Source organism: Takifugu flavidus, chromosome 5, assembly GCF_003711565.1.
Source record: "Takifugu flavidus isolate HTHZ2018 chromosome 5, ASM371156v2, whole genome shotgun sequence".
NCBI lineage: Eukaryota > Metazoa > Chordata > Actinopteri > Tetraodontiformes > Tetraodontidae > Takifugu > Takifugu flavidus.
The window spans coordinates 403,131-429,026 of NC_079524.1; the positions used below are offsets into that span (position 1 = coordinate 403,131).

Consider the following 25,896-nt stretch of genomic DNA (forward strand, 5'->3'; position numbering starts at 1 on the left):
ATAAAAAGATAGAAGAAGAAGCTGAACTGATGACGTCAAGTAGCACCGTGTCGATCTTAAGAGTTAGCAACCCCCCGAAAAGCGTTAAGCTGACTCGTTGGTTTTTCGTTTTTTTGTTTTGTTTAACCTTCGAAGGTTTATTTAGCATTATCGTCGAGATGATAGTCAATGTAAAGCCTCTTCAAGGAAAAGAATGTTGTGTGCAGGTCAGTTAATTGTCCCGAGTTGGTACCAAATGATACCAGCATACTTGGCGGGGTTGGCTCGTCTTTCTAATTTTGCATATCGTTCTAATATCACACACAGTTTAATTGTACTCAGTGAGAGATTTAACCGTGCACATAGCGTTTGTGTTTTGTGTTGTCCCGGTTATGCTTGAGATAGTCCGGTTTAACAATTGATGTTCCACCAGCTAGCTTAGTTGTAGTTCCCCATTCGTCTCTTTCAAAGCAAGTCTTTCAAGTTAGCAATTGTAACATTTTAAATGAAGTAACATATGATAGACACCATATTTCCCAGTTCCCCTGCCTTTGTATATCGTGTATGTTTGCAAACGTTATGCAAGACAAAGGTTTGATGGAGTTAGACTACGCCATAGTTAAAGGCTTAAAAGATGTACCACCTTTTGTCCTTTCAATGATCTCGATGGACTTTGAGAATCGCTATAGATGTGTGTGTGCATCCAAATCTGTTCTGATAGGACTAGGAATCAACTTTATTACCCTCATCGCAACATGTAATCATATTTGTCATCCAGGTGACTGAAGATGAAAAGGTCTCCACAGTGAAAGAGCTCATTTTTGCAAGACTCAATATACCAGCAAACCAACAGCGGTTGCTTTATAAAGGAAAAGCTCTTGCAGGTTAATTTTTTAGCAGTGAGATATGCATGCCAATAAGTTTGCTTGCAAACGGATTATTGACATGTTTGTTGGCTGTCACATTCCTACAGATGGGCACAGACTGAGTGATTACGCTATTGGACCTGAGGCGAAACTCAACCTGGTTATCCGTCAAACAGGGGAGAAGACTGGAGCGCTGGGCGTGGGCTCCAGCAGCAACACACAGGACAGAGTGTGGCAGATCGTCTCCAGTATTCTTGCAAGGCACTTCAGTCCAGCAGATGCTTCAAAGGTCCTTGAACATCTTATTAAGGTATTGCAATGAATTCTGCTCAACATCATCCATCCATCCATCCATCTATCAAATAGAAGAGAATTCAACTTTATTTTCATTTCTGGGACACTCTGGACAACTTAGCAGGTCATCACAGGACCAATGTAATCCGCCATAAACACTCAAATTAGCACTTAGGGTCAATTTAGTGTCACCAATTTGCTTTGCTCTCCAACCTTTACAATCACAGTTATAATTGATGTTTTGAGTTTGATCAGCTTTGAACAGTTGGAGGACTTGGCTGCACAAGGCAAAGCCAAGATGTAGCAATTTGAGCAACATAAGAATATATTTAAGAATAATTAATAACAAAGATTTTTTATTTAAATGTTTGCTCATGCAGATTTGAGTGAATGTCTTTAAGAAGCTTTAGAAAGTTAATCCACAAGTTCTCCCCAGCACTATTGATATTGAGCTCTTGAATAGTAGATATCAAAAGACAGTAACTCCTTCTACTCTTACTGGTCTCCTTTTGATTCTGATATTCATGATTCAGCTTTTGAAAAAAGTTTGAACAAGGTGAATTTACTTAGATTGAATTCATTTGCATACACATCTAATTCTCAAATATATTTTTCCCTCTTGCAGGAATATGAGCGTTCAATTCAACAACTTAGCCTTGATGACATTGAACGCTTGGCTGGAAGGCTGCTTCATCCAAATGGAGGAAGCATAGACTCTTCATACATGGACTAGAAGTGTTGATTTGAAATGTAGGTTATCCAATTACTCTTCCTTTTTGAGGAAAGACTCACGGAGTTAAGGTCCGTGTGGAATATAGAATGTGAGCGTTCTGCAGAGGACCCGTCTGCGTCAATAGACTGTTGATGATCACAGCAAAGTGGGCTCCCGTCTATACATTTATCCTTATATATCCTCCCATCTATCCCTATTTATCCTTATATATCCGCCCGGCGAGACAGGGAGCCGGAGAGAGCCGCCCGGCGATACAGGGAGCCGGAGAGAGCCGCGCAGCAAGCCCGAGGGAGCCGGAGAGAGCCGCCCAGGAGCCCTATTTAGCCGAAGAGCCGCTCATCAAGCCCGAGGGAGCCGGAGAGAGCCGCCCAGCGAGCCCGAGGGAGCCTTATAGATCCGTCTCATCAATCCCGACGGATCCGGATATAGCCTCCCATCTATCCCTATTTATCCTTATATATCCTCCCATCTATCCCTATTTATCCTTATATATCCTCTCATCAATCCCTATTTATCCTTATATATCCTCCCGTCTATACATTTATCCTTATATATCCTCCCGTCCTAGACATTATCCTTATATATCCTCCCATCTATCCCTATTTATCCTTATATATCCTCCCGTCTATACATTTATCCTTAGAGAATGATAAGTGCACGTTACAAAAGAGCTTCTCAAATAAAGTGAATTCAAAGAAATCATCTTTGCAGTTATTTTCACATGATCTCGGGTGGGGGGGGGGTATTAATAATAGTGCTGGACGGCAATTGTGTGCTTTGTTTCAATAAAAGTCAACTTTTTTTTCTGTAACTATCGTTTTGTGTTTATTTAATATAAAGTGTGAACAGGAGAAAATAAAACCTTGTTGCTGATGATAGGAGAAAGGTGGATGACTGGAGAAAGGTGGATGATTAGAGAAAGGTGGATGATAAGAGAAAGGTGGATGACCGGAGAAAGGTGGATGATTAGAGAAAGGTGGATGACGAGAGAAAGGTGGATGATTAGAGAGGTGGATGACGAGAAAGGTGAAAGGTGGATGATAAGAGAAAGGTGGATGATAGGAGAAAGGTGGATGACCGGAGAAAGGTGGATGATAAGAGAAAGGTGGATGATTAGAGAAAGGTGGATGACGAGAAAGGTGGATGATAAGAGAAAGGTGGATGATGGAGAGAGGAGAAAGGTGGATGACGAGAAAGGTGGATGACCGGAGAAAGGTGGATGATTAGAGAAAGGTGGATGACGAGAAAGGTGGATGATAAGAGAAAGGTGGATGATTAGAGAAAGGTGGATGATAAGAGAAGAAAGGTGGATGACCGGAGAAAGGTGGATGATTAGAGAAAGGTGGATGACGAGAGAAAGTGGATGATTAGAGAGGTGGATGACGAGAAAGGTGGATGATAAGAGAAGTGGATGATAGGAGAAAGGTGGATGACCGGAGAAAGGTGGATGATTAGAGAAAGGTGGATGACGAGGAAGGTGGATGATAAGAGAAAGGTGGATGATAGGAGAGAAAGGTGGATGACCGGAAAGGTGGATGACCGGAGAGAAAGGTGGATGATTAGAGAAAGGTGGATGACGAGAAAGGTGGATGATAAGAGAAAGGTGGATGATTAGAGAAAGGTGGATGCTGTGGAGTTCCTTCTGGGTCGAGTCATTCCTCAGATTTGGGGTTATTGGGGTGGTAAACAGGTTTGCAGCTGTCTACATATTTAGGAATGTAATATTCGGGTTTACGGCCTTTATTGTCTTGGGTAAAAGTAAGAGCATAGCAAATATGCAATTTACACTGCTAGAAACAGGAAGTACCAAAATAAAAGTCCAGGATTGTGCGGCGTGTTTACGAAATCAGATAGCCAATTAAATCTAACATATCAGGGGAATTAAAAAATATACTTTAGCCACCAGGATTTAAAATAATCTAAAATACCAAGAAAACATATTTGGGGTTTATTATTTTCCGTTTTCGTGGCCTTTTAATGGTGAATGCTGGAATGTTGATCAACCAGCCACAAGGGGGCTCACTGTGTCATGAATCATGCCTGCACTCCCCCGCCCCCTCCCGGCTACACAGTGGGGTTAACTACCGCAATCGTCCAGATTGTACTTTGTTACGTATTATCGTGAGAATAAAAATAGTCCGTAAAATGTCCATGAAATTGATGAACGATAGAGCGTCTTTATACCAAACGCACTATCAGCATTACAACTACCGCAGCTCTGCCAGTCTGGGACGAGCTTTTCATTGACCAATGAGATCCCGCCATGTTGCTATGCTACTGTTAGGGTTCTGTGGACCAATAGAAAGCCCTGTCAGTGTTGCCAAGACACTTCTGCAACGTTACCTTCAAAGACGTGGCGCCCATTAGCAAAAGAAGAAAGACCGACCGCAGAAGTTTAGAAATAACGGGAAAATGAGTAGAGATATTTCAGAAAGTTGTTATCATGAAAATAAATGTACCAATGTTCGTCTTCTCCCGAAATGATGGGCTTAATTCGCTATTTGATTTTGTAAACACATCACAAGGTCCCGGGCTTTTATTTAGGCATTTCCTCTTACTAAAATTATACATTTCCAAATTAGCAGAATTTTTCATTTCGCCCTAGATATTTAGATTTAACGTTTCATAGATCTAACATTTAATATTTGCTTAACATTAATAGTTACTATACATTTAACTATTTAATATATTTGTAAGATGGCAAATTTTGTTTTTTAAGATGGCAAATTTGGGGAGGGGACGAGCGGAGGGAGGAGGCGAGGGGAGAGGGGAGGAGGGAGGGGGAGGAGTGAGAGGGGAGGGGAGGGGAGGAGGGGAGGGCGAGGGGAGGAGGAGAGGGGAGGGGAGGGGGAGGAGAGGGGAGGGGGGGGGGGAGGAGGAGAGGGGAGGGGGAGGGACGGAGGGGGAGGGGAGGGGAGACCGGGAGGGAGGGGAGGAGGGGAGGAGGGGAGGAGACGGGAGGAGGGTGGAGGGGAGGGGAGGGGAGGGGAGGAGGGGAGGGGAGGAGGAAGATGGGGAGGGGAGGGGGGGAGGGGAGGAGGACGAGGAGGGGAGGGGAGGGGAGGGGAGGGAGGGGATGGGGGAGGGGAGGAGGGGAGGGGAGGGCAGAGAGAGGGGAGGGGAGGGAGGAGGGGAGGGGAAGTGGAGGGAGAGGAGGGGAGGAGGGGAGGGAGGGGAGGGGAGGAGGGGAGGGGAGGGGAGGGGAGGGGAGGGGAGGGGGGGAGGGGAGGGGAGGGGAGGGGAGAGGAGGGGAGGGGAGGAGGGGAGGGGAGGGGAGGGGAGAGGACGGGGAGGGGAGGAGGGGAGGGGAGAGGAAGGGGAGGGGAGGAGGGGAGGGGAGGGGAGGACCCTAACCCTAACCCCCCAGTGGGGGTATGACTCAGGAAAAAGAATGAAGCAAGTGTATGAATGAGAAGACACTTTTCAGTTTTTATCATGTATATGGTTGGATCAGTGTTCCATTTTCCAGATCTTTCCCAAAACCATAATAAGTTAGTATGAATTCATTAAACTGGGGAACAATTTGAAAAAAGAAAATCTGTTCTGTAGATTTTTATGCTGATTAAAGTTGGCATCCTGATTCCAACATTGCAGTCAGTTTTTCCCTAGCACGTCAGGTTTTTTCTCCATACTTTCCCCTGCAGATCAGCCAAATTCCCCTGCTGAGCTGCAGCCAGACCTTCCAGCTGATTACGACTGGATCCATTTCCAGCTACGGGGCAACTTGTTGATGCAGTCCCAGTTGAGACAGTGGTGGTGTGCAGCTCTGAATAGATCAGCACGATCAATATCCTACAGGGGATCCTGGAGTTCAAAAACTTCAGAGAGAAAAAATAAAAAGAGAAAAACTAAGATCAGTTCTGGATTCGGCACCCCAAAATTGGTTAAAAACAGCTGTTGGACCCAACTCGACAAAAAATTGTGTTCCCCTTTGATGTTTCCCTTTTTCTCTTAACATTTTTTTCTTTAACACAACATTGATTTATTCCTTTATTTATTAGGTCCTAGAATGAAAAACTGCATTTTGTCCTCATCTCAAATAAATTCGACTTTCATTGATGAGTTAAAAATAGTATTTTGCATTATATTTTTTATACTTTTTAGCTCTTGTCAAAATTGCAGTAAAAGACAACAATGGGAAACCAGAATAAAGTTGGTCCTTGTCTTCTCTGAGAAGCTTGTCATCTGTTCTGACTCAGGAGAGGACCCTTATTGAGGTTTAAATTTATATTGGGAAATTTTTCTCACTACATTTGCCAGATTTTGTGATCAGCCTCTTTTGACAAACCACTCCCCACCAACCAGATCAGACCAGACTATACCAACTGAGCCAGAGGAGGGTGACTGTGCTGCAGCATAAACACCACTGCATTATGTTGAATGACATATGTCCAGTTCACTTCAAGTGGAACCAGTCCAAAACACCACTGTCCACTTCTAAAAGCCACCTCCCAGACTCCACCAGGATCCAGTGGCAGCATGGAGGGTAATCAGACTGTGTTTCCCTCCTCAGCTCCTTGTGGCTGGTGAGCTAGGCAACAGAGCAAGCTGAACAAAGACATGAGAGAATGAGGGAGAAAAGAAAAGAGAGAGGTAAGCTTTTCAGTAGGAATGTCTCCTGCACAACCAGGCAGGAGAAGAGGGCGGGTTGCATGGGAGATAGAGGAAGGACCACAGTGCATAAAGGCAGAAGAAAACCCTGGAGAAATTAAAGGATTCCTTCAGTGTATGTGGAGGAGTGTTTTTCTGAAAAATTGTTAACACTTCCCTCTCACATCTCTCTCTCTCTCTTTTGCCCCTCACATCTCTCTCTCCAAATCAGATGATGGAGGGATTGATAGTTTGGATTACAAGTTCAACACATCAACAGTCCACCTATAAATCTTGTCTCGGCCTCAGGTGAGTGTTTAATCATATGCTTTTTTCATACATTGATTAAAAATGAAGGCACTTAATGGAATAATGTAAGAAAAAAATCAATTAAAGCCTTTGTAGCAGGGAATGTTCATCAGCATAAGAGATAAGAGAAAAAATTCTTATAAGAAAGTCAGATGACCATACATTTTATTCACAAGGGATTCGTGAATTCTTTCCTGACAGGATGTAAAGAACACTGTTCAGGTGGCTACAGAGCTCAGGGTTTCATCTTGACCTCCAGACTAACAAAGCAGAAATAACAGAACGCATGTCCGCCATAAACCTATTGCCAAGCAGAACGGTGTTGAAATCCACGCTTCTTTTAAAAGGTGCTCTTATTGCTGAGTTTATTTTGCAATCAGAATGCGTGTTTTAGGAAAACTGACATCCATATTGGATTGCAAAACAAATCTTATGATTCCTTTTTATGGGCATGAGTGACAGCGATGGTGGGAGAGGGGATTAATGGTGATTGGATTACTAACAATGTTTCACCTTATCTTCAAGGCACAATCCATGCTGACTGCCATTTTGTGAACTGACCTTAATCCTGTCCATATTTTCTGATGATGACACTGAAGAGAGCCAAAATAGGAAATGATAGAACACGTATACAGCGGCTGTGAATGCAGGTACAACGTGGCCAGTTCAGAGGACAATAAACAGTTACTCAACATGTAGAATTTCATTGTCAGCTTTATTTTATAGAACGTCTTAGAACAAGCACTGTAGGTACAGAACATGTTTCTTTTAAGCCTGTGTACAGTTGTGAAATTCCACCATAGGCCACAAATTGCAATTAAGTAATGATATGCATGGAGACACCTGTGAAGGTCTTATTCTAGTAGGCGCAGGGCATATGAAGGGAAAATATTAACCCTAACCTGCAAAGCTTTTAAAAGGAATGCGCATCATTGTGACTTAATCCTGCAAGTTTGTAAAGACCTTAGTCATATGTTATTTCCAGGCAGTGTCCAGTACTCTGCAAGTATGTGCTTGTAATTATTGGACATCATTTCTACTTTTTTATAATTACCATACAGTGCCCCATTCAAAAATCATCAGAATCTCCAAGGACAGCGAAAAGGTTACATATATTATAGTATTTATACCTGTGCACTGTCTCTGCCAGGCTATACAGCAGCACCAAGCTCTGCCTCCTTATCTGCAAGTATAATTGCAGAAATCTGATTTAAATACCTATCATCAGTGCGCCATTTCATTTAGTGTAAATACTTAGCTTTTTGTCTCTTGTATAGCCGCACAAACACCAGATTCAAAGAGAAAAAAGACAGCACAAAAGTGCTCATTTTGATTTGATAGGTACAACAACAGTAATAAAAATATAACAATGGACGCTTGTATTTAAATGGCCAAAAATAAATCTGTTTTCAGCAAACTGGAAATCTAATCTTGAGTCCTTTTATATCCCCTTGACTCTTTTGTCAGTACTGTATTTTCACAACCATAAGGCGCACCGTATTATAGGGCGCACCTTCAATTAACAGCCTATTTTAGAACTATTTTCATACACAGGGCACCGCGTTATAAGGCGCAGAGCATAGAAACTGCGTAGTGCCTGTGGTTTCATGACGCATTCACTAGATCGAGCTGCGCTAAAAGGAATGTCAATAAAACAGTCAGATAAGTCAGTCAAACTTTATTAATAGAATACAAACCGCCGTTCTCACAACTCCGTTCACTCCCAAATGAATAAACAGCTGTTTTATTATTTTTCCTGAGTGACGTAGTGTTTTCGCGTAACACAGTTCGTTTAATAACAGCGAGTTATAACAGGCAGTGCAACATTTTTATCACAAGTGGATAGTGGAGTTTAATAAATCTTCGATTTAGTGCAACATTTTTATCACGTAGTACCGTTGCGGTAAATCAAACGTTAGTGCAAACACAATATACGGTAACTCGAACTCTCGAAGTAGTGCAAAGCGATAGCAATAGCAATATAACAATAGCAATATAACAACGTTGTTCAAACGGTAATGTCCATATTCACAGTATGACCAGCCTTGTTAAGTTGTAAACACACAAAAGAAACACGTAAAGATCACTTTATCAGTTCATTCCTCATCCAGGAATCCCTCGAATTCTTCTTCTTCGGTGTCCGAATTGAACAGTTGTGCGAATACGGCGTCCAACATGGCCGCTCCGTCTCGTCAAAGTCGTCATCAGGGTCGGTGTCGCTGGTGTTGTCTGGCATTTCAGTGACAATCCCTGCCTTCCCGAAAGCTCGGACCACGGTCGAGACTAATATATCAGCCCAGGCGTTTACGATTCACTGGCAGATAGTGACGTATGTCGCTCGGCGCTGTCTCCCCGTCTTGGTGAACGTGTGTTCACGCTCCCACGCAGTTCGCAGTCTAGCTTCGAATGCCCTGTTGACACCAATATCTAGCGGCTGGAGTTCCTTTGTTAATCCACTTCTGGCTTTGTTTCCTCGGAAGCTCCCTTGAGTCTTCTTTACCTGGCGCAGGTCGTCTTGTTGCTTCCTCCACTTCCGCACCATTGATTCGTTCACGTTAAATTCTCTTGCCGCTGCTCTATTTCCGTGTTCAACTGCGTGACTGATAGCCTTCAGTTTGAACTCTGCGTCGTAAGTGTGTCTCTTGCAATGAGCCATTTTGGGGTCTTTACAGACAGAAATGGTTTGGGACTGAACTAGAATTCCTATTTATCACTCTTACTGCTGTTACTTCGGCCACGCCTACTGACTACGGTAGCCACGATTAACCAATATTACCGTAATCCATACAAAAGGCGCACCGGGTTAAAAGGCGCACTGTCGATTTTTTAGAAAATTCTAGGCTTTTAGGTGCGCCTTATAGTCGTGAAAATACGGTAATTAAGCACAATATGATTGAATTTGCTGCAGAAGGTGCAGCCTCTTTGGCTGCTGGTTTGTGTAAAGTCTCCCAGCACACCAGATAAAGATGGCTCACAGAAAATAGAATGTACAGAATTAAGTTATTGACCTTACATCCTCCTGTTTTCATGATCAACTTTTGAGTTGACTTAAGTGGATTTAACCAAGCATTTAACTCTTTGAAAAGAAATGATCTTTCTCGGTTTTTCTTGTTAATTTACTAATCTAAACTTTGAAAGTTTCAAAAGCATCTATTCAGAGGAAAATTTTGATGTAAAATGAATAGGGGCCTTTACTTCCTGTCTGTAGGGGACTGGCCTTAGAAGCAAAGGGTTGAGGGGGATCTGGGGGAGGTGCCAGGGCACCTTCAGAGTACATACTGTCAAGGTACCCTTAGAAAGGTACCGAACCCCCAAATGCTTGGGTCCTGCAATGAACTGGCCTTTTAGGAGACATCCTGAGTGTTTTCCCTCTCCCCCTCCCCATCTGTTTCTTGTCTGTTTCCCTTATCTGTTTATTTCCAGGCTGGGCAGGGCTGCTTCCAGGATCACGCCCATTGAGCGATCTACACACCTGGCACTCATCTCCAGTTAATCATCCACACCTGTTCCTGCTTTAAAAGCCTGGTCCACCTTTCAATCATTGCCAATTTGTTCTTCTACCTCCATGGTACAGCCTGGCTCCAGAAAGACTGAGTACACATGTTTCAAGGTCCAAACTGATTGTCAGTTTCTCCCTCAGATCGCCTGCTCCAGTTCGACCATTTTTGTCTGCGTCCAGCTCCTCTTGGTTTCCTCCTGAAATAATTTCTGTAAAGTTTTTATTCCAACTACAACCAGTTGGGTGTCTGCCTTTGGTGGTCTTGATTTGTATCTGTGCCTAACAAAGAATTGGCCAGCAAATGGACCCCGCAGATATTCACCATGCTTTGTCCCGCCATGGAGCCTTACTGGGACAACACAAACAACTTTTACAGGCCCTGGTCGAGAACCGCACCCATGTGGCCAAGGCAGTGGCTGATTTGATGCAACAGTCATGCCCCATACTGCCCCCTACCATTCCTTATGCCAGCACCATCAGCACGTCCCAGCGGACTTCCAGCACTCACATCTGTGACCCGGAATCTTTCCATGGGGACCTGGACAAGTGTCAGGAGTTTCTACTCCAATACTGGTTAGTGTTCCAGCAGAAAGCACGTTTATTCTCCAATGACTTTTCCAAGGTGTTTTATCTAGGCGGCCTGCTACAAGGTAAGGAGCTGGCATGGGCAGAGGCAGTCAGTTCCCACAACTGTCTGGAAACCATGACTTATGCTGAGTTGGAGGGAAGCCTGAAGGCAGTTTTTGACCATCCTGACCAACCTGGAGACGCAACTACCCGCCTATTGTCCCTTCACCAGGGAAACCGCTCCGTAGCGGACTTCTTGGAGTTTTGAATCTTGGCCGCGTATTCTGGGTGGAATGAACCAGTGCTTCGGGGAGCTTTTCTGCAGGGGCTTAGTGAGCGACTGCAGGATGAACGCATACTCTGGCATGAATCTCAGGATCTGCACTCCTTCGTCTTCCTGGCCATTTCTCTGGACAACCACCTGAGAGCGAGAGGCCAGGGGCAAGTATCCTGCACTCCGGTTCATCCCTCCTTTCTGTCCGCACCCCCAGTTTCTTCCCCTTCCTACCTGGGCCCTTCCAGTCCAGTCCAGGTTGGTCATGCTGTGCCCTCAAGCACCCTGATCACTGCAGAGCAGCCAATGCAGCTAGGGCATGCCAAGTTAACATCAGAGGAGCGTCACCACAGGTTCTGAGCGGGTGAGTGCTTATACTTTGCCCAACATGGTCATTTCATCTTGGGTTGTCCAGTTCGGCCAAAAGGGCGGGCCCGTCAGTGGCAGTGGGGGTACTGGCAGGCCAGGAGTCTATTGTGGAGAAATCCCTGCCCTTGGACCAACTCCTGTTGCCAGTTTCTTTGTGTTGAAGGTCAGGTTCTCCCTCTCCAGGCCTTGGTTGATTTATGAGCCCAGGACAGTCTTCAGGATAAAGAAGTGGCTGTTCAAGCAGGCTGTTCGCTGGAGCCTTTGTAGTCACCATTGACCGCCACAGCCTTGGATGGCAAAATCATCGCTCGGGTCACCCTTAGGATGATCCCCGTCATGCTCATCATTTCAGGCAACCATTCGGAGCCAATATCCTTCCTTGTAATTCCAGCTTCCAAGACCCGATGGTCCAGGGTTACCCCTGGTTATGCCGCCATAATGCCCAGATTGACTGGGTACAGGGAAAGGTGGTAAGTTGGAGTTCACACCGTCATTCCCTCTAAGATCTGCATTGATTCCCGGAAGGAGTTCAGCCGTTCCATGCGCCCCACCTGTACCTCCCGATCTCTCAAGGGTGCCCAGGCAATACCATGACCTCAGTGAGGTGTTTAGCAATGAGAAGGCACTCTCCTTGCCCCCCCTTCCATCGGCCTTATGACTGTGCCATCAAGTTATTGACCGAGGCTTCCCCTCCAGTCGGCTATTCAACTTGTCACACCCGAAGAGGGATGCAAAGGAATGGTACATCATGGAGTCCCTAGTGGCAGGGATTTGAACTGTCCTCCTCACCTCTTGGAGCGGCTTGAATAGCATCACAATAAAGAATAAATACCCACTGCCACTGATCTCTTCTGCATTTGAGCCTCTCCAGGGTGCCCAGGTCTTCACCAAGCTGGATCGCCGAAACACCTACCACTTGGTCTGGATTCGCAAGGGCGATGAATGGAAGATGACATTTAATACTCTGCTTGGCCTTTTGAGTACATGGTCATGCCCTTCAGACTTACCAACGCCCCAGCTGTGTTTCAGGCCCTGGTAAATAACGTCCTCTGAAATTTCCTCAACCGGTATGTGTTCGTGTACATAGGTGGGTCATGTGCGGCAGGCCCTGACAAGACTTTTGGAAAATAGGTTGTTTAAAGCCGAAAAGTGCAAGTTCCATGCTGATTCTGTTCCCTTACTGGGCCTTATCATTCAGAGTGGTAGCATGAAGGCAAATCCGGAGAAGATCAGAGCCATGGTGGAGTGGCCGATCACATTTCCTAGGGTTCGCCAACTTCTACCAAAGATTTGTCCAGGATAACAGTAAGATTGCCTAACCCCTCATGAAACTCACTTCTGTCAATGTGAGCTTCCATGGGTCATCTGAAGCAGACAAAGCATTTTAAAAACTGAAGAAGCTATTCTCCATGGCACCAGTTCTAATCCAACCTGACCCCACCAAACAGTTTGTTGTCAAGGTGGACACCTCTGATGTTGGGGCTGTGCTTTCCCAGTGCTCCGGACCCAATAATTGACTACATCCGTGTGCCTTTTATTCCGGTAGGTTCACCGCCGCTGAGTCGAATTATGATGTTGGGAACCGTGAGCTACTGGCAGTCAAGTTGGCGTTGGAGTGGTGACACCTGCTGGAGGGGACTGAACAACCCTTTGTGGTTTGGACTGACCACAAGAATCTCCCTTGCATTTAGACTGCAAAGAGGTTGAATTCACGGCAGGCCAGGTGGGCGCTGCTTTTCAATAGATTCCAGTTCACCATCAATTACCATCCTGGGTCCAGGAACTGCAAGCCTGATGCCCTCTCGTGCCAGTTTTTCTTGCATCCTGCTAGAGGAGCAAGTGGTAGGGTGCTCAACTGGGAGGTGGACAAGGCAGTGAACAAGGCTCAGCAGCAGCATCCAGACCCAGAAACGGGCCCCAGAGATCGCCTGTTTGTCCCAGACCCTGTCCATTCCCAGGTGCTGTAGTGGGGACACTCCTCCCAGTTTGCCTGACGCCAACCGGACCATCACCTTTCTTTGACATTTATTTTGGTGGCCAACCCTGGAGAAGGACGTGCGGGAATTCATGGCTGCCTGTGAAGTCAGTGCTTGAGGCAAGGCACAGTACCAGGCGCCGGCAGGATTCCCACAGCCCCTATCTGTTACCGGGAGACCCTGGCTCCTGGCCTTGGACTTTGTCACAGGTTTTCCTCCGTCCAATGGGAACAGTCATTCTGACGATTGTGAATCGTTTCTCTAAGGCAGTTCATTTCATTGCCCTGCCAAAACTTCCCACCATTCTGACGTCCAGCATACTGGTAGACCAGGTTTTCCCGCTCCACAGAATTCCCACCGACATAGTTTCTGACAGGGGCCCGCAATTTACTTCGCAGGTTTGGAGACCTTTTGCCAAGGCCCTAGGAGCATCTGTCAGCTTGTCTTCTGGCTATCACCCCCAGTCCAATGATAAAGCTGAAAGGGCCAACCAAGACCAGGAGTCAGCCCATCGCTGTGTGGCCACCTCCAACCCATCGTCCTGGAGCCAGCATCTCCCTTGGGTGGAGTACGCCCACAATGCCCTCATGTGCTATGCGATGGGATTATCCCCCTTTGAAGCCTCTCTGGGCTACCAACCTCCCCTTCTCCCCCTCCAGGAACAGGAGTCAGCAATTCCCTCCATACAGCAGTTTTTTCCAGAGGGCCCGTGAGACATGGAGGGCAACAAGATGGGCCTCAGAGCACACCCAGAACACCAGCTGGTTTTCGGCCAGCCGCCACCGCCAACCAGCCCCCTCCTATCAACCTGGTCAGTTGGTCTGGCTGTCTACCCGGAATATCCCGTTGGCGACTAAATCCCATAAGATCTCTCACCGCTTCACTGGTCCCTTCCCCATCAAAGACATTATAAACCCCTCAACCATCCGTTTGACCCTGTCGGGATCTATTAAAATTTACCCGACCTTCCATGTGTCCCAGTTGAAGCCCGTGTCCACCAGCTCTCTGTCCCCTCCTTCCGAACCCCCGCCTCCCCCCTGGCTCATCAATGATTAGCCTGCTTACACAGTGCGGCGTCTGGATGTCTGATGCAGAGGTTGGGTCTTGTGAGAAGAATTATTGTTATTGTTGTTATTAGTATTATCTTTAAATGCTATTGTATGTAGATTTTGAGTGTTTGAGGAATGTTGACAAGAAAAGAAGAACATGAGAGTGTTTTGTAAAAGTGCTGAAGCTGCTTACAACCAAGCCCAGCACCCAGATGTATCCTGTTGGTCAAGATTAGAGAAGTTTGTTAAGATGGGAGAAGATGTCAGAAGACAATGAGTTACGAGATCCTGTTTAGACACCCATTCTGTTTGCACCAATAAAAGAGGTGAGCGAGCAGCAGACGAACAGAGTTGACAGAGGAAGCTTGAACTGCTGCTCAGCTCTCCCTTGCAAGGAACTCCTGTTGTTTGCGTGGTTACTCTGAGTCTAGTGAACGAACAGCGCGGGTGATGAAAACTTCACCCTCACAGTCTTCAATACATAGTCGACTAGGAGGGGTACGGTCCGGAAGAGCGTTCCTGGGTGCCGTTTATTTTGGATGCAGAGCTTATCACCCAGTTCCATCATGAAAACCCTGACAGACCGGGTGGGTCACCTAGCAGCTCCCATTGAAAGGGGGGGTACTGTTAGGAGTCATCCTGGGTGTTTTCCCTCTCCCCCTCCCCACCTGTTTCTTGTCTGTTTCCTTTGTCTGTTTATTTCCAGGCTATGCAAGGCTGCTTCCAGGTTCATATCAATCTTTACTTATATAGCGTCTTTTACAATCAAAATTGTTTCAAGGCCTTTGCAGAATCCCAGGGCCTGACCCCAGACAAGCAAAAGTGGCAAGGAAAAACTCCCCTTTAACAGGAAGAAACCTTGAGCAGGACCATCGTGTGATCTACACACCTGGAACTCGTCTCCAGTTAATCATCCACACCTGTTCTTGCTTTAAAAAGCCTGGTCCACCTTTCAATCATTGCCAATTTGTTCTTCTACCTCCATGGTACAGCCTGGCTCCAGAAAGACTGAGTACACATGTTTCAAGGTCCAAACTGATTGTCAGTTTCTCCCTCAGATCGCCTACTCCAGTTCGACCATTTTTGTCTGTGTCCAGCTCCTCTTGGTTTCATCCTGAAATAATTTCAGTAAAGTTTTTATTCCAATCAGTCGCGTGTGTTTACCTTCGGGTGGGGGGTCTTGATTGGAATCTGCAGTGCCCAACACTGGCGACTCATTCAAGGGTGTATCCTGCCTTCGCCGTATGCATCTGGGATATGCTCCAGCATCATCCCCATGATCCCAAAAGGGATGGTCGAAAAAAAATTATTGCCTTTTGTTTCCTTTTGACCAATACATGTGCATGATGGTTCAACTTAAAAACCTTAAACATTAAATTGTTTTTAATGTGAAAAACACATGGTAAGGTTAGTATGTAGAGTTTGACATTCCAATTCATCAATTAATGTCCTTCCCAGTAAAATGTCTTCAAGCAAGGGTTCAAACAATTGAAAAACCTCAGGTAGCTTCAGAATGCAGGACTCAAATGCTATGACGTATGCCCCCCAGCCTTCAATCCTCATAGAAATTATACTATTTAATTTGCTCATTATAATTTGTGAAATGTTTAATTTGCCAAGGAAGAATGTAATATTCTCTGGCCAGCAGGTACAGCATGGATGTGGAGGAGACACCGGTGTTCCATACCCACTGTGGAGAAGAGGGAAATGATGAGGAAGATGACGGAGGTGTAAATGCATCTGAGCAGAGCTCCCAGGATGCAAACCTGTGTGGGATATGGAGAGTGGTAGCATGGATTTACACTCAGCCCTGTGCCAGTGGAGTGTTTTTAGGGGTAATTACATTGCTACCCTGCTCTCTGTTTGCCTACATGCTGCTCTACTGCCCTCCTCTGGACATAGACCTCTCTTACAGCGCCTTTGAGGTTAACAGCCACTTCTCTGCTGAACGCTTCAATGCCCTGACCATCGCTATGAAGTCTCAGCTGGGGGCCTGGGACCGACAGAGGAGGGACTTAGATACTAGCAAGTCAGAGACACTGCAAGAGCTTTTAATAAGGGAGCTGAACAGACAGGAAGCATTTAATAAGACAGATAAGGAGGAGGTGATGTTCTCCTCTATACATGCACAAAACGATCAGAGGAGAGAAGATAAGAGACCAGAGTTTCATTTTGGTCAGGGAAAAATAGAGAAGCAAAAGAAATCAGATCTTAAAGGAGAGAAGAAATTCTGTGATAGAAATCAGTCCTCACCTCTCATCAGAAGGAACAGGTTCGCTCCCAATTACTACTTGCAGAGCCAAGCAATGTGGAAGATTGAATTAGTGTTTGTAGCTCAGGGGGAGGGCGAAAGCAACATCTTCACCCCAGAACGTCTGCAGACAATCCACTATGTGGAGACCTTGCTGATGCAACAGCCACAGTTCCACCAGTTCTGTTGGAAGCCCCTGGAGATGCTGAGGGATCTGCCTCTGGGACCCTCCTACTGCTCACCCCCAAGCTCACTTCTGTCTTACCTCTATCCCAGTGAGAGAGGAGGGAAGATCTATTATGATGGCATGGGACCAGATCTGGCTGATATCCAGGGTCAGAGCACAATGTAAAACATTGAAGTTCAGGAGAGTGAGACGATGCTAACCTGTTGTTTGTGTTCCCAGGTTCTCTGAGTTTGGCCATCACTCACCCACAGTTCTACTGGTATGTGGATGAGAATCTCTCCCCTGAGAATCTCTCATCCTCACTTTTACGTAGTGAAATCCATTTTGGAGCACCACTCCCATCCTACTATTCCCCGCAGGATAGAGCTTTTGAACAGAGCTCTCATTTCAAAGATTTTGTGGTTCAGTACGCAGGTATCCTTGCTAAGCAGTCCACGAGGTGAGGAAGAAATGAAGCTAATTACACCAACGAGAGCTGAAATGAGATGCTGATTTTTTATTTTCTTTCTTTGTGTCAGCCAGGTGAAGGTCCTTTATGGTGGTACAGAGCTGTTTGATGATGAAGTGAGACAGACCTTCCACAACGATATGAAGCTGGCTGGCATCAGTGGAGCCTGCATAACTGCGCTTGTCTATGTCTTAACCTCTTTTTCTGGTAAAGTCTGGCCTGATTGTTATTACAGCGCTGTGCATCTCAGGTTTTTCCCTTTCTCCTGTACCCTTCAACCTAGGTTTCATTAGTCTTTTCTTCCACAGCATTTCTCACCATTTTTGGACTCGTCAGTATTGGACTGAGCTGTTTAATGGCACTTTTCTTGTACCATGTTGTCTTTGGGGTGCAGTATCTGGGTATCCTCAATGGAGTTGCAGCATTTGTTATTATTGGCATCGGTAAGAGCAAAAACATCCACTATTTCTTTCATTGTATTGACTTTGACATTCTGAGAATAGTTGTTTGCTTTTTACATCCTAAGACAAACACAAAGGCCGTTCATTCCTCAAGATGTCTGTCTTGTTTCTGCAAAGATCCACTGAAGTGCTGCCTCACTCATTAGGTCTCTTATTGTCAGTCTGTTTGCTTCGACCCCGTTCTGCACAATTATTTCAGTGTTACAATCGCTGATCATGTACGACCATATTGTGCCATAACGAGGGACGTGATGCTCCAGACAGTGCAGGATCGTTTGCTCCAGCAAACTGGACAATGAAAAACTTTTAGGCACCACAAAAACATTTTTCAATAAGTCATTAAAAAAATCCAATATGACTATTTTGTGGCCAGATTTTGCAAGTTTAATTGTCAGTAGGTGCATTAGAAAGGAATAGACCCCAAAACAGCTCTCATGTCCTTTGCAATTTCTATTTATCAGATTTAGCATAAATCCCAAAAATATTTTATTATCCCCCAAAAAAGGAATTTTTTGAAAACAAATGTATGAATCAAGTCAGGGAGATTTGTGTCATTGTCCGAATGCAAGCAGCAACCTTCAATTTCGCCTTCACAAAAATACTGACTTGCATCATACACATTTATTTGTACTGTAGCTGCATTTCAACACAATCCTTATCACAGTCTGCTTTAATTATAGACCGTGGCAATTAAGTCACCGAGGGCTCACACTTGAATGTGCTCTCATTTGTAATTCTCATCTCTCAGTGAGAACAGCTCTGTGGCAGTGAAATGTGTTCTGTTGTGCAGACAATTTGGGACTTTCCAGAACAAGGCACCACTGGGTGCACATAAACAATGTATTTAACATAATACATACGTAGACATACTATAGCTTTTTTCCTGGCTTAGCAAATAGTGAGGCAACCAGTGGAGACTACAGCCTGTAAAAAATGTAGCACTCCAAACCACCTAAATTTGAAGAGATGCAATCTTTTCTGGGCAGGCAGGATGTTGATATCATCCAGGAGAAAGTAAAGCTAATATCCATAGAATTCAGGCACTGTTTAGCAATTCAATCATCTACGTCCTGGAAATAAAACCAATGTCTCCAAATCTCAAAGTGTGTTAAAACATTCACAATAATGCATAGTGAGGATGATTTCTTGCTCTCTCAACACTGCTCAGGGGTGGATGACGTATTTGTGTTCATCAGCACCTTTAGACAGGCATCACATCTACGGCAGCTGCAGCACCGAATGATCTACACAATTCAGACAGCAGGTCGAGCCACGTTCCTCACCTCTTTTACCACCGCTGCTGCCTATGCAGCTAACACCTTCTCTCAGGTAATCAGAGAAAAATAGCTCAGCGGCTTCTGCTTGTGTAGGTGACTCCTCAATAGTAGATTAATAAAAGTGCCCCTTCAGCAGCGCAGGCACATATTGAATGTTTCAAGGTCTTTACACATTGCCTCGTTATACTGACATTTAGATCCCAGCTGTGCATGACTTTGGTCTATTCATGGCCCTCATTGTCAGCTGCTGCTGGCTCTGGGTGTCCCTGCTGATGCCAGCCACCCTGTGTGTCTGGGTGGAATTTGTGGAGCCTCAGAAACATGCTTGGCTGAGTTGGTGAGGTATTATTTTCTTACATTTGTGTGTGTCTGTGTGTGCGTGTCTGTGTGCGTGTGCGTGCGTTTGCACAAAATAGACTATTGTTTCTCTCCTTAAACCTCCTCCCTCTATAGCTGGAAGCTTTTTTCCAACCTCTCACCAAACCAGGGGCCTTTGTCAGATGAGGATGAGGATGATGTGGCCCTTCTGTCGGTGGGGATGGAGCCAGGTTAGATTATCATCTGAGTACTGATGGGTAGAGAATCGCCAACAGCAATGAGTCTGGGCACCAGCAAGCCCCTCTTTGTCTTTGTCAGAATACTGCAACACAGACGGTGATGCAGCCATTCTTCCTCTGAGCGGGGAGACACCTCTCCCCCCCCCGGGGCAGAGCCAGGAGGGTGTGGTGAGCACCAACCTTCAGTGGGGCCTGAAGCGTTTCGTGGCAGAGCCAGTTGTGGCACAACAGAAAACTGTTCTTGGTGAGAATCTTTACAGAAATGTGGCGTAAAAACAGGTCAAATGATTAAAAAGATAATAAAGATAGAATGTAATTATCTGCAAATTTAAACCCAAAGTTAAGGCACAAAATAGCACAGAGACAAATGATTAAAATGATTTCAGTTAAGAAATTGCTCTTCAAAGTATCCGTCATGTTCTTTTTATATCAACATACATTATTTTTGACATGTCCAACTGGCTGCCTTCTTTCAGTCTTTTACGGGTTTTAAAATATTTTATTGTGAATGCCAAATGTTTTCCTGTAATTAATTAAATGTAAGTAAGTATTAGGCATCTACATTTTTGACAGTGTTCCAGCTGGCTGAAGACTTTTCTGGTTTGTAAATGTTGCACACGAGAGTTCTTTCTGCATCAAACTTGTAAAACTCTTGCTGGGATGTCAATGAAGGGATAGAAGTTGCTTTGGGAAGCGGATGCACCCAACAGTGTTGGACCTGGAACCGAGCTTTCCTCCTCACGCGTCCCTTCCACTCCGCCATCAGACCCTCCGCTTTGCCTTTGTTTGTGCTCCTATGGCCTAGGTGTGTTCCTCCTGGTTCTGCTAGTATCTGTGTGGTGCTGCTGTCTCCTACGGCCAGCCACACACACACCCCTTCTATTCCGTCGGGACACCAACCTGCAGACTCTGTTGGCTCTCAGGAGCAATCTGAGTGGTCAGGGCATCTCCTGTCCAATGTGCTCAGGTGAGAGAAAGGCAGTGATGGAGAGGACTCACAGATCCTCAGTAAATATCTGAATTGCCTGCTTTGTTCCACAGGTGTCTTCATGGAGAAACCTCATGCTCTGTACAATCACACATCCTCGTTAGCTTTTAGATTTCCCTCAGTCGTAGCAGCCTCCAGTGCTCAAGGCAGCTCAGGTTCAGACTGGAACCAAACAGGTAAAAAGCTTTACAACAATCTCTTCCTTTTTGTTTCAATTCCTTTTCCCATTCTGACATAATTCACTGTGTCCGGGTGTTTCAGCGTCTCTACTCACAGTTTACATCTCAACGTTGGAGCTGGGAGCCTCTACAAGCCTTTACCGCTTTTCTCTAAACAGCAGCACGCCGTCCCCATGGACGCGATGCATCTCTGATCATCAAGCTGTTTCATCATTTCAGGTAAATGTCGTTAGCTAGAGCATAATTAGCTAAGGCGTTATGTCTCCAGGTTGTGATTCCCATGACCAAAGCACGTAACATGACTTTTGTCTGATCTGCCCAGGCTTATACCCGACCCTACAGAAACTACACCATCAAACTGACCGTGTGTGTTTCCACTGCTTTCCACCCGTACACCAGCTGGATGCTCACATTCACCACTTGCAACCCCCTTCACGGTTGGATTCCAGATTTCTTCTTTTATGCAGCATCGACTCCGCAGCAGCGCAGCAAGTAAGACAATATGGATCAGAATCTGCCTCAGATGGATTTTAGTGCTGGTTTTGGTCAAATTTGCACCATTTCAACTGTTTTCTCCTTTAAGGAGGTTCTACTTTGCACAGCTACACCTCAGACCTCATTCAAGCCGCGTGTGTGTCGGCCCTCCTGGCTGTGGCGTTAGTTCTGGTTCTGATGGGTCCACTCGGGGACTCTTTTATAGCCCCCTATCTGGTGGTGAGTGTGCAATTGTCACATTTTCTGAAATCATTAGGATATTTTGTTAGACCATCAAGGGAAAAAATATTTTCCTAATTACATAAAAAAGTTTTTGTTCCTTCCATGAACTTTTTCAAATGCTTTTCAGCTTTTTCAAATGTTTTATTTTTCTGCATTGCTCACCTAATTTATATATTTTTTTAAAAACGCAATATTATATGGCAGACTTGTTAAAGTAAGGTAACTTTGTTACATTTGCCTATATTCTTTATGTATTATTATCAATATATATACAATTATAAATATGTACTTAGCACTTGTTATGTATTGCATATTTTACAGCATATAAATAGACAGCAGAGGAAACACTGCAATCTGTGTGTGTGTGTGTGTGTGTGTGTGTGTGTAATTCTCAATTACGTGCCTGTAGATGTGCAGCACTGCCTTTTTGAAAGGCGCTACTTGAGAGCCTGCTAGCTTGCGTGGGTGAAATCAAATCATTTGATTTGATTTGATTTGAAGCAGTTCATAAAAATATCTTTGTATTTTCCCAGATGTTTCCTCTGCTGCTAAAGTGTCTAAGACATTGGGCTTTAACCCCTGCAGTGGCGGCAGATGCAGCCGTCCAGCGGTGCGCCCGCTGGTCAACACTGGGGCGATGGTTTTTGTTGTGTTTGGAATTTTGGGACTGAACCGAACTGAGCACAGGGACAATCATGTGATCGGAGATATGGTGAGGGCCGCTAACTGTGTCTGCATAGCGGAATAAGTGAAACGAAAATGACCTCTTTCTGTGTCTGACATATTGTTTGTTTCTCTTCAAAGGGCAGCATTATACTGGATCCAGATTTTGATATATTTCAGGAAATGCAGCATCTTTGCCAGATGTGTAAAGCTATTGGTACAAACAAGCAGTTGGTGAAGCCTGGAGGAGCTCAGTGTTTACCTTCAGGTAATAAGACGGATCTTTAAGCATTATACTCACAAAGTACGATAATGGGTAATGGAAAACATTAAGAGCACAATGTTTCTGTGATTTTCGAACTTTGTTTAATTCAAATTGAGTCATGACAGACATTGAAGTCTGGCTTTGACACGGTGCCATTGATTTCAAACATGAATTATATCAGGTTTTAACATTTTATGTTATATGTGTTTTTATGGTCATCTTTTCCATTCTGTTTTGCTACCAATTATTTGTTGAATTCCTTTTTTTGTGTTGGAATGGCTCGTCTAGGAACAAGAATTGTTGCAATCTAAAATGAATAAAAAAGAACTCATCTTCAATGAAAAAGAGAATCAGCAAGTTTAATGGATTGATTGTGTCCAGATGAGTGCGACAGCTTTCTTCTGCACTCCCCAGGTAAAAAACTCTCATCCGTGCTGCCTCTGCTCCATCCCGAGTGTCGTTCCCTCCCTGAGCCAAACCTGCTCCCAGGGCAGCTCTCCCACGGTGCAGTAGGCATCCATGGAGGAAAGGTCCGCTGGTTGTCAATGGCTTTTGAGTCTGTAAGCTGCTTTAGCTTTCATCAAATGCCTTTGCTTTACTCTGCTGACGTGGCTTTTAACTCAGTTCTCTCTGTAAGACCACATACAAGGGGAAATCCTCATTTCAAACGTACTCTGACTTCCTTCATTGGGAGAACTTCATCCAGGAGCAACTTGCGTCCCTACCACAGTCCTCTGCACTGCGAAGAGGTTTTCAAACCTGCGAGCACTGGAAGCAGATCTTCATGGAGATTATAGGTGAGCGTCCCTCAGCGCTATGTTTGCGTGAATAACCGAGTTAGCTCAATGTGTAAAATATGAGCGTGTGAGCTGGTAGGTGTGGAGAGTGCCCTGTGGAGTCTCCTGCTGTCTCTGGGCATCTGTGTCGCAGCTGTGTCTGTGTTTACTGCACATCCTCTCCTGCTGCTGCCAGTACTCGTCACCATTATAGGTAAAACCTCTAGAGCAGCACCTCGCAAAGGTCTGAGATCCGCTCAGGCACATTTAAGTTTTGTTGGTGTTTGTCAGGGGTGATTTGTCTGGTGGTGGCCATCATGTACTGGCTGGGCTGGGAGATGGGGGCAGTGGAGGCCATTTCTCTGTCCATATTAGTGGGCTCTTCAGTTGATTACTGTCTACATTTGGTGGAGGGATATTTGCTAACAGGCAGTTCTGTACCTTCATCTCCTGATCACAACTTGGTAAGTGGTATTGAAATTAACTAAGCACATTAATGTAACATGTCTGAAGGATTTTTAGCAGCTCTTCATATTAAATCATGCTGTTTTTGTAGGAGCCTGCCAGTGAGAAGTGGAGGCGCACCCTGGAGGCTGTCAACCATGTAGGCGTTGCCATAGTGTCCAGTGCTGTCACCACAGCAATCTCTACAGTTCCCCTCCTCTTCTGCGTCATTGTGCCTTTTGCTAAATTTGGCCAGATTGTAGCCATTAACACCACTGTGTCCATTTTGTTCACACTGACTGTGACTGTGGCCATGTTAGCTTGCATGGCCCCCATCCATTTCAGTAGAACCACAAATGCTGTCCTGAAGGCAACGCTGGCTGTGGCGGTGGCTGCAGCCTTAGGAGCGACTCTGTACTGGGCGGGAGGACAGCTGGGAGTATTAGCCTGGCCATTAGCCTAGCCTGGCCATTAGCCTAGCCTGGCCAGCTCAACCTGATGTCAGGCCCAAATGTGACAAGTGCTCAGCTTCTCTCCAAACTCAGGGGGAAGTTTGCAAATGATCTTTTATTGTAGAGAACAACAATGTCAGAGTTGTCTTTATTTGTAATTATTAATTATAATAACCCACATCAAAACGTTATTGAGGGAGATTAATTTTCTGAGCTGATTTGGAAGTTCAGTTTAGTAAATTTAGGTTGTGGTTATTTTTTTTAAATACATTTTGATGTGATTTTTACAATAATCCTAAAGATATAGAACAAATGAGTAACTGTTGGGAAGCTATCAAAATTCTCAGTTCTGCCTGTAAAATGTATTAAGCGCCTCTGACTGTTGTGAGACCTGTTGTGTAGACCATCGGGGAAGTGCACGCTGGCTCGGTGTATTTGTGTTACCGGGTCAAATGACTCTGTTCTGCCCGATGGAGCATCACACATGTGTGTTTGAGGTCATGATGTACAAAGTGGATTTTAAAGAGCTCTTCTAAGTGAGTGTTTTTATATGATGTTCTGGCACATTGTGATGTCAGAGGCAGACAAAATAGACATTAAGAAAATACTGTACTGCAAAGTCAAAATCCTGCTGAGTTTAAAATAATCTTCGTTTTTGTGCTGCAAGTGTTTAGGGTGACATTTGAATAGCGGTGTATTTAAGTACTTTAAATATTTTGCAGATCATTTAGGCTACTGCTCGTTCTACAATAATTTTTTTTTTTGAGGTTTTGTTTCTAATAGGTCACTTACCAAAAAAAAATGTACAGTTGTACTGGAATGTGTTGTATACTACACCCCCAAAACAATATAATCAAATAGGGCATTAATTTGGAGTATTTCTTTCTGTATCCATCTCTACTCTTACACCAAAGCTACACGTCTCCACACTTTACACCACCGCAGAATGAGACTGTAAACTTTCCAGTAAAGTTTACAGTCTGCGGTCGGGGCCATTTGCCAAATCAGACAAGATGCTTAGATGCAACGAGATAGGGTTCTGTTGTGTGTTTGTTAATTAGGAATAGCCACTAATGCAGATGCAGAAGGCCTTTCTGTAATTGGAGCTCAGCTGTGTTTTATGCACTATAGAACAGTGAAGCTGTGATTACACGAGACCCTGAGTAACATTTGTCATCACATCCGCCACTGGATTTTCTTACACAATTCATCCCAAAATGCTTTGATTCTGACTGTGATCTAACTCTGTTGGATAAATTTCAGCAATTGTCATGTTTGTCAATGATGCTCCACATGTCCCACCAAGGTAAGAAAGTAGGCTCCTGCATTGCTAACATGTTGTGCAACCACAATGTAAAATGATTATTTTATAAAGTGTTTCTCAGTGGACTGTGAATGTATTAGTAAAATGTTAACTGAATGCTGTCTTAATATTAATGTGACTCTAATGCTACTTCAGTAAATATCAGATCTTGTCACCATTAATTGATCAACAACACACAGACATATTTGAAATAAATGAAACATTTTAAGATGTGTGTGCTGGAGAATTTTCCTTATCAATGTATTACAGCATGCGTCAACCCTCGGGTACAAATGCGTACAGTAAATCTTAAAAATTGAGGACATCAGCTGCACCTTTGTCACCAAGATTACAGTATTGTTACATCTGCAGCTCTTTTTCATGAACGTGTTTTAGGGCTGGTGGTTTGGTTTCTTTATGTTC

At 44.6% G+C, this 25,896-nt stretch overlaps 2 protein-coding genes and 1 long non-coding RNA gene across 23 annotated transcripts; 2 read left to right on the forward strand and 1 right to left on the reverse strand.

The window, feature by feature from the left end:
• ubl4a (ubiquitin like 4A) lies at nucleotides 1-2,069 on the forward strand. 2 transcript variants are annotated; one of them, XM_057033832.1, is made up of 4 exons: nucleotides 2-206; nucleotides 758-863; nucleotides 953-1,155; nucleotides 1,765-2,069. In XM_057033832.1, exons 1-4 carry the CDS (start codon nucleotides 30-32, stop codon nucleotides 1,870-1,872), a joined length of 594 nt encoding a protein of 197 aa, XP_056889812.1. In that variant the 5' UTR covers nucleotides 2-29; the 3' UTR covers nucleotides 1,873-2,069. The 2 variants fall into 2 exon arrangements, with proteins under 2 accessions (XP_056889813.1, XP_056889812.1); XM_057033833.1 differs by lacking the exon at nucleotides 758-863 and having other exon boundaries at nucleotides 1-206.
• Nucleotides 1,909-2,527, reverse strand: LOC130526297 (uncharacterized). Its single transcript, XR_008950699.1, has 2 exons — nucleotides 2,412-2,527; nucleotides 1,909-2,065 (listed from the first exon to the last, which is right to left on the reverse strand). It is a non-coding gene; the product is annotated as an uncharacterized LOC130526297 (long non-coding RNA).
• Nucleotides 2,528-6,206: 3,679 nt separating this feature from the next.
• disp3 (dispatched RND transporter family member 3) lies at nucleotides 6,207-25,702 on the forward strand. 20 transcript variants are annotated; one of them, XM_057032180.1, is made up of 25 exons: nucleotides 6,207-6,465; nucleotides 6,695-6,771; nucleotides 7,297-7,421; nucleotides 10,195-10,339; nucleotides 10,412-10,843; nucleotides 16,151-17,091; nucleotides 17,163-17,382; nucleotides 17,462-17,598; nucleotides 17,700-17,834; nucleotides 19,021-19,181; nucleotides 19,327-19,466; nucleotides 19,583-19,677; nucleotides 19,766-19,930; nucleotides 20,492-20,653; nucleotides 20,728-20,850; nucleotides 20,936-21,072; nucleotides 21,176-21,345; nucleotides 21,437-21,567; nucleotides 22,104-22,282; nucleotides 22,375-22,501; nucleotides 22,913-23,058; nucleotides 23,136-23,295; nucleotides 23,375-23,488; nucleotides 23,566-23,738; nucleotides 23,831-25,702. In XM_057032180.1, exons 5-25 carry the CDS (start codon nucleotides 10,572-10,574, stop codon nucleotides 24,179-24,181), a joined length of 4,239 nt encoding a protein of 1,412 aa, XP_056888160.1. In that variant the 5' UTR covers nucleotides 6,207-6,465; nucleotides 6,695-6,771; nucleotides 7,297-7,421; nucleotides 10,195-10,339; nucleotides 10,412-10,571; the 3' UTR covers nucleotides 24,182-25,702. The 20 variants fall into 20 exon arrangements, with proteins under 20 accessions (XP_056888160.1, XP_056888158.1, XP_056888172.1 ...); XM_057032181.1 differs by lacking the exon at nucleotides 6,207-6,465 and adding an exon at nucleotides 6,472-6,598; XM_057032179.1 differs by lacking the exon at nucleotides 6,207-6,465 and adding an exon at nucleotides 6,973-7,118.
• Nucleotides 25,703-25,896: the final 194 nt, after the last annotated feature.

Bases quoted from the DNA above. Each gene is read 5' to 3' on its own strand.
- ubl4a (XM_057033832.1), top strand. From the start codon at position 30: ATGACGTCAAGTAGCACCGTGTCGATCTTAAGAGTTAGCAACCCCCCG. The intron at 207-757 runs GTCAGTTAATTG...TTTGTCATCCAG, and splicing joins GAAAAGAATGTTGTGTGCAG to GTGACTGAAGATGAAAAGGT. The intron at 864-952 runs GTTAATTTTTTA...ACATTCCTACAG, and splicing joins TAAAGGAAAAGCTCTTGCAG to ATGGGCACAGACTGAGTGAT.
- disp3 (XM_057032180.1), top strand. From the start codon at position 10,572: ATGGACCCCGCAGATATTCACCATGCTTTGTCCCGCCATGGAGCCTTA. The intron at 10,844-16,150 runs GTTAGTGTTCCA...TTCTCTGGCCAG, and splicing joins GAGTTTCTACTCCAATACTG to CAGGTACAGCATGGATGTGG. The intron at 23,739-23,830 runs GTAAGTGGTATT...CTGTTTTTGTAG, and splicing joins CATCTCCTGATCACAACTTG to GAGCCTGCCAGTGAGAAGTG.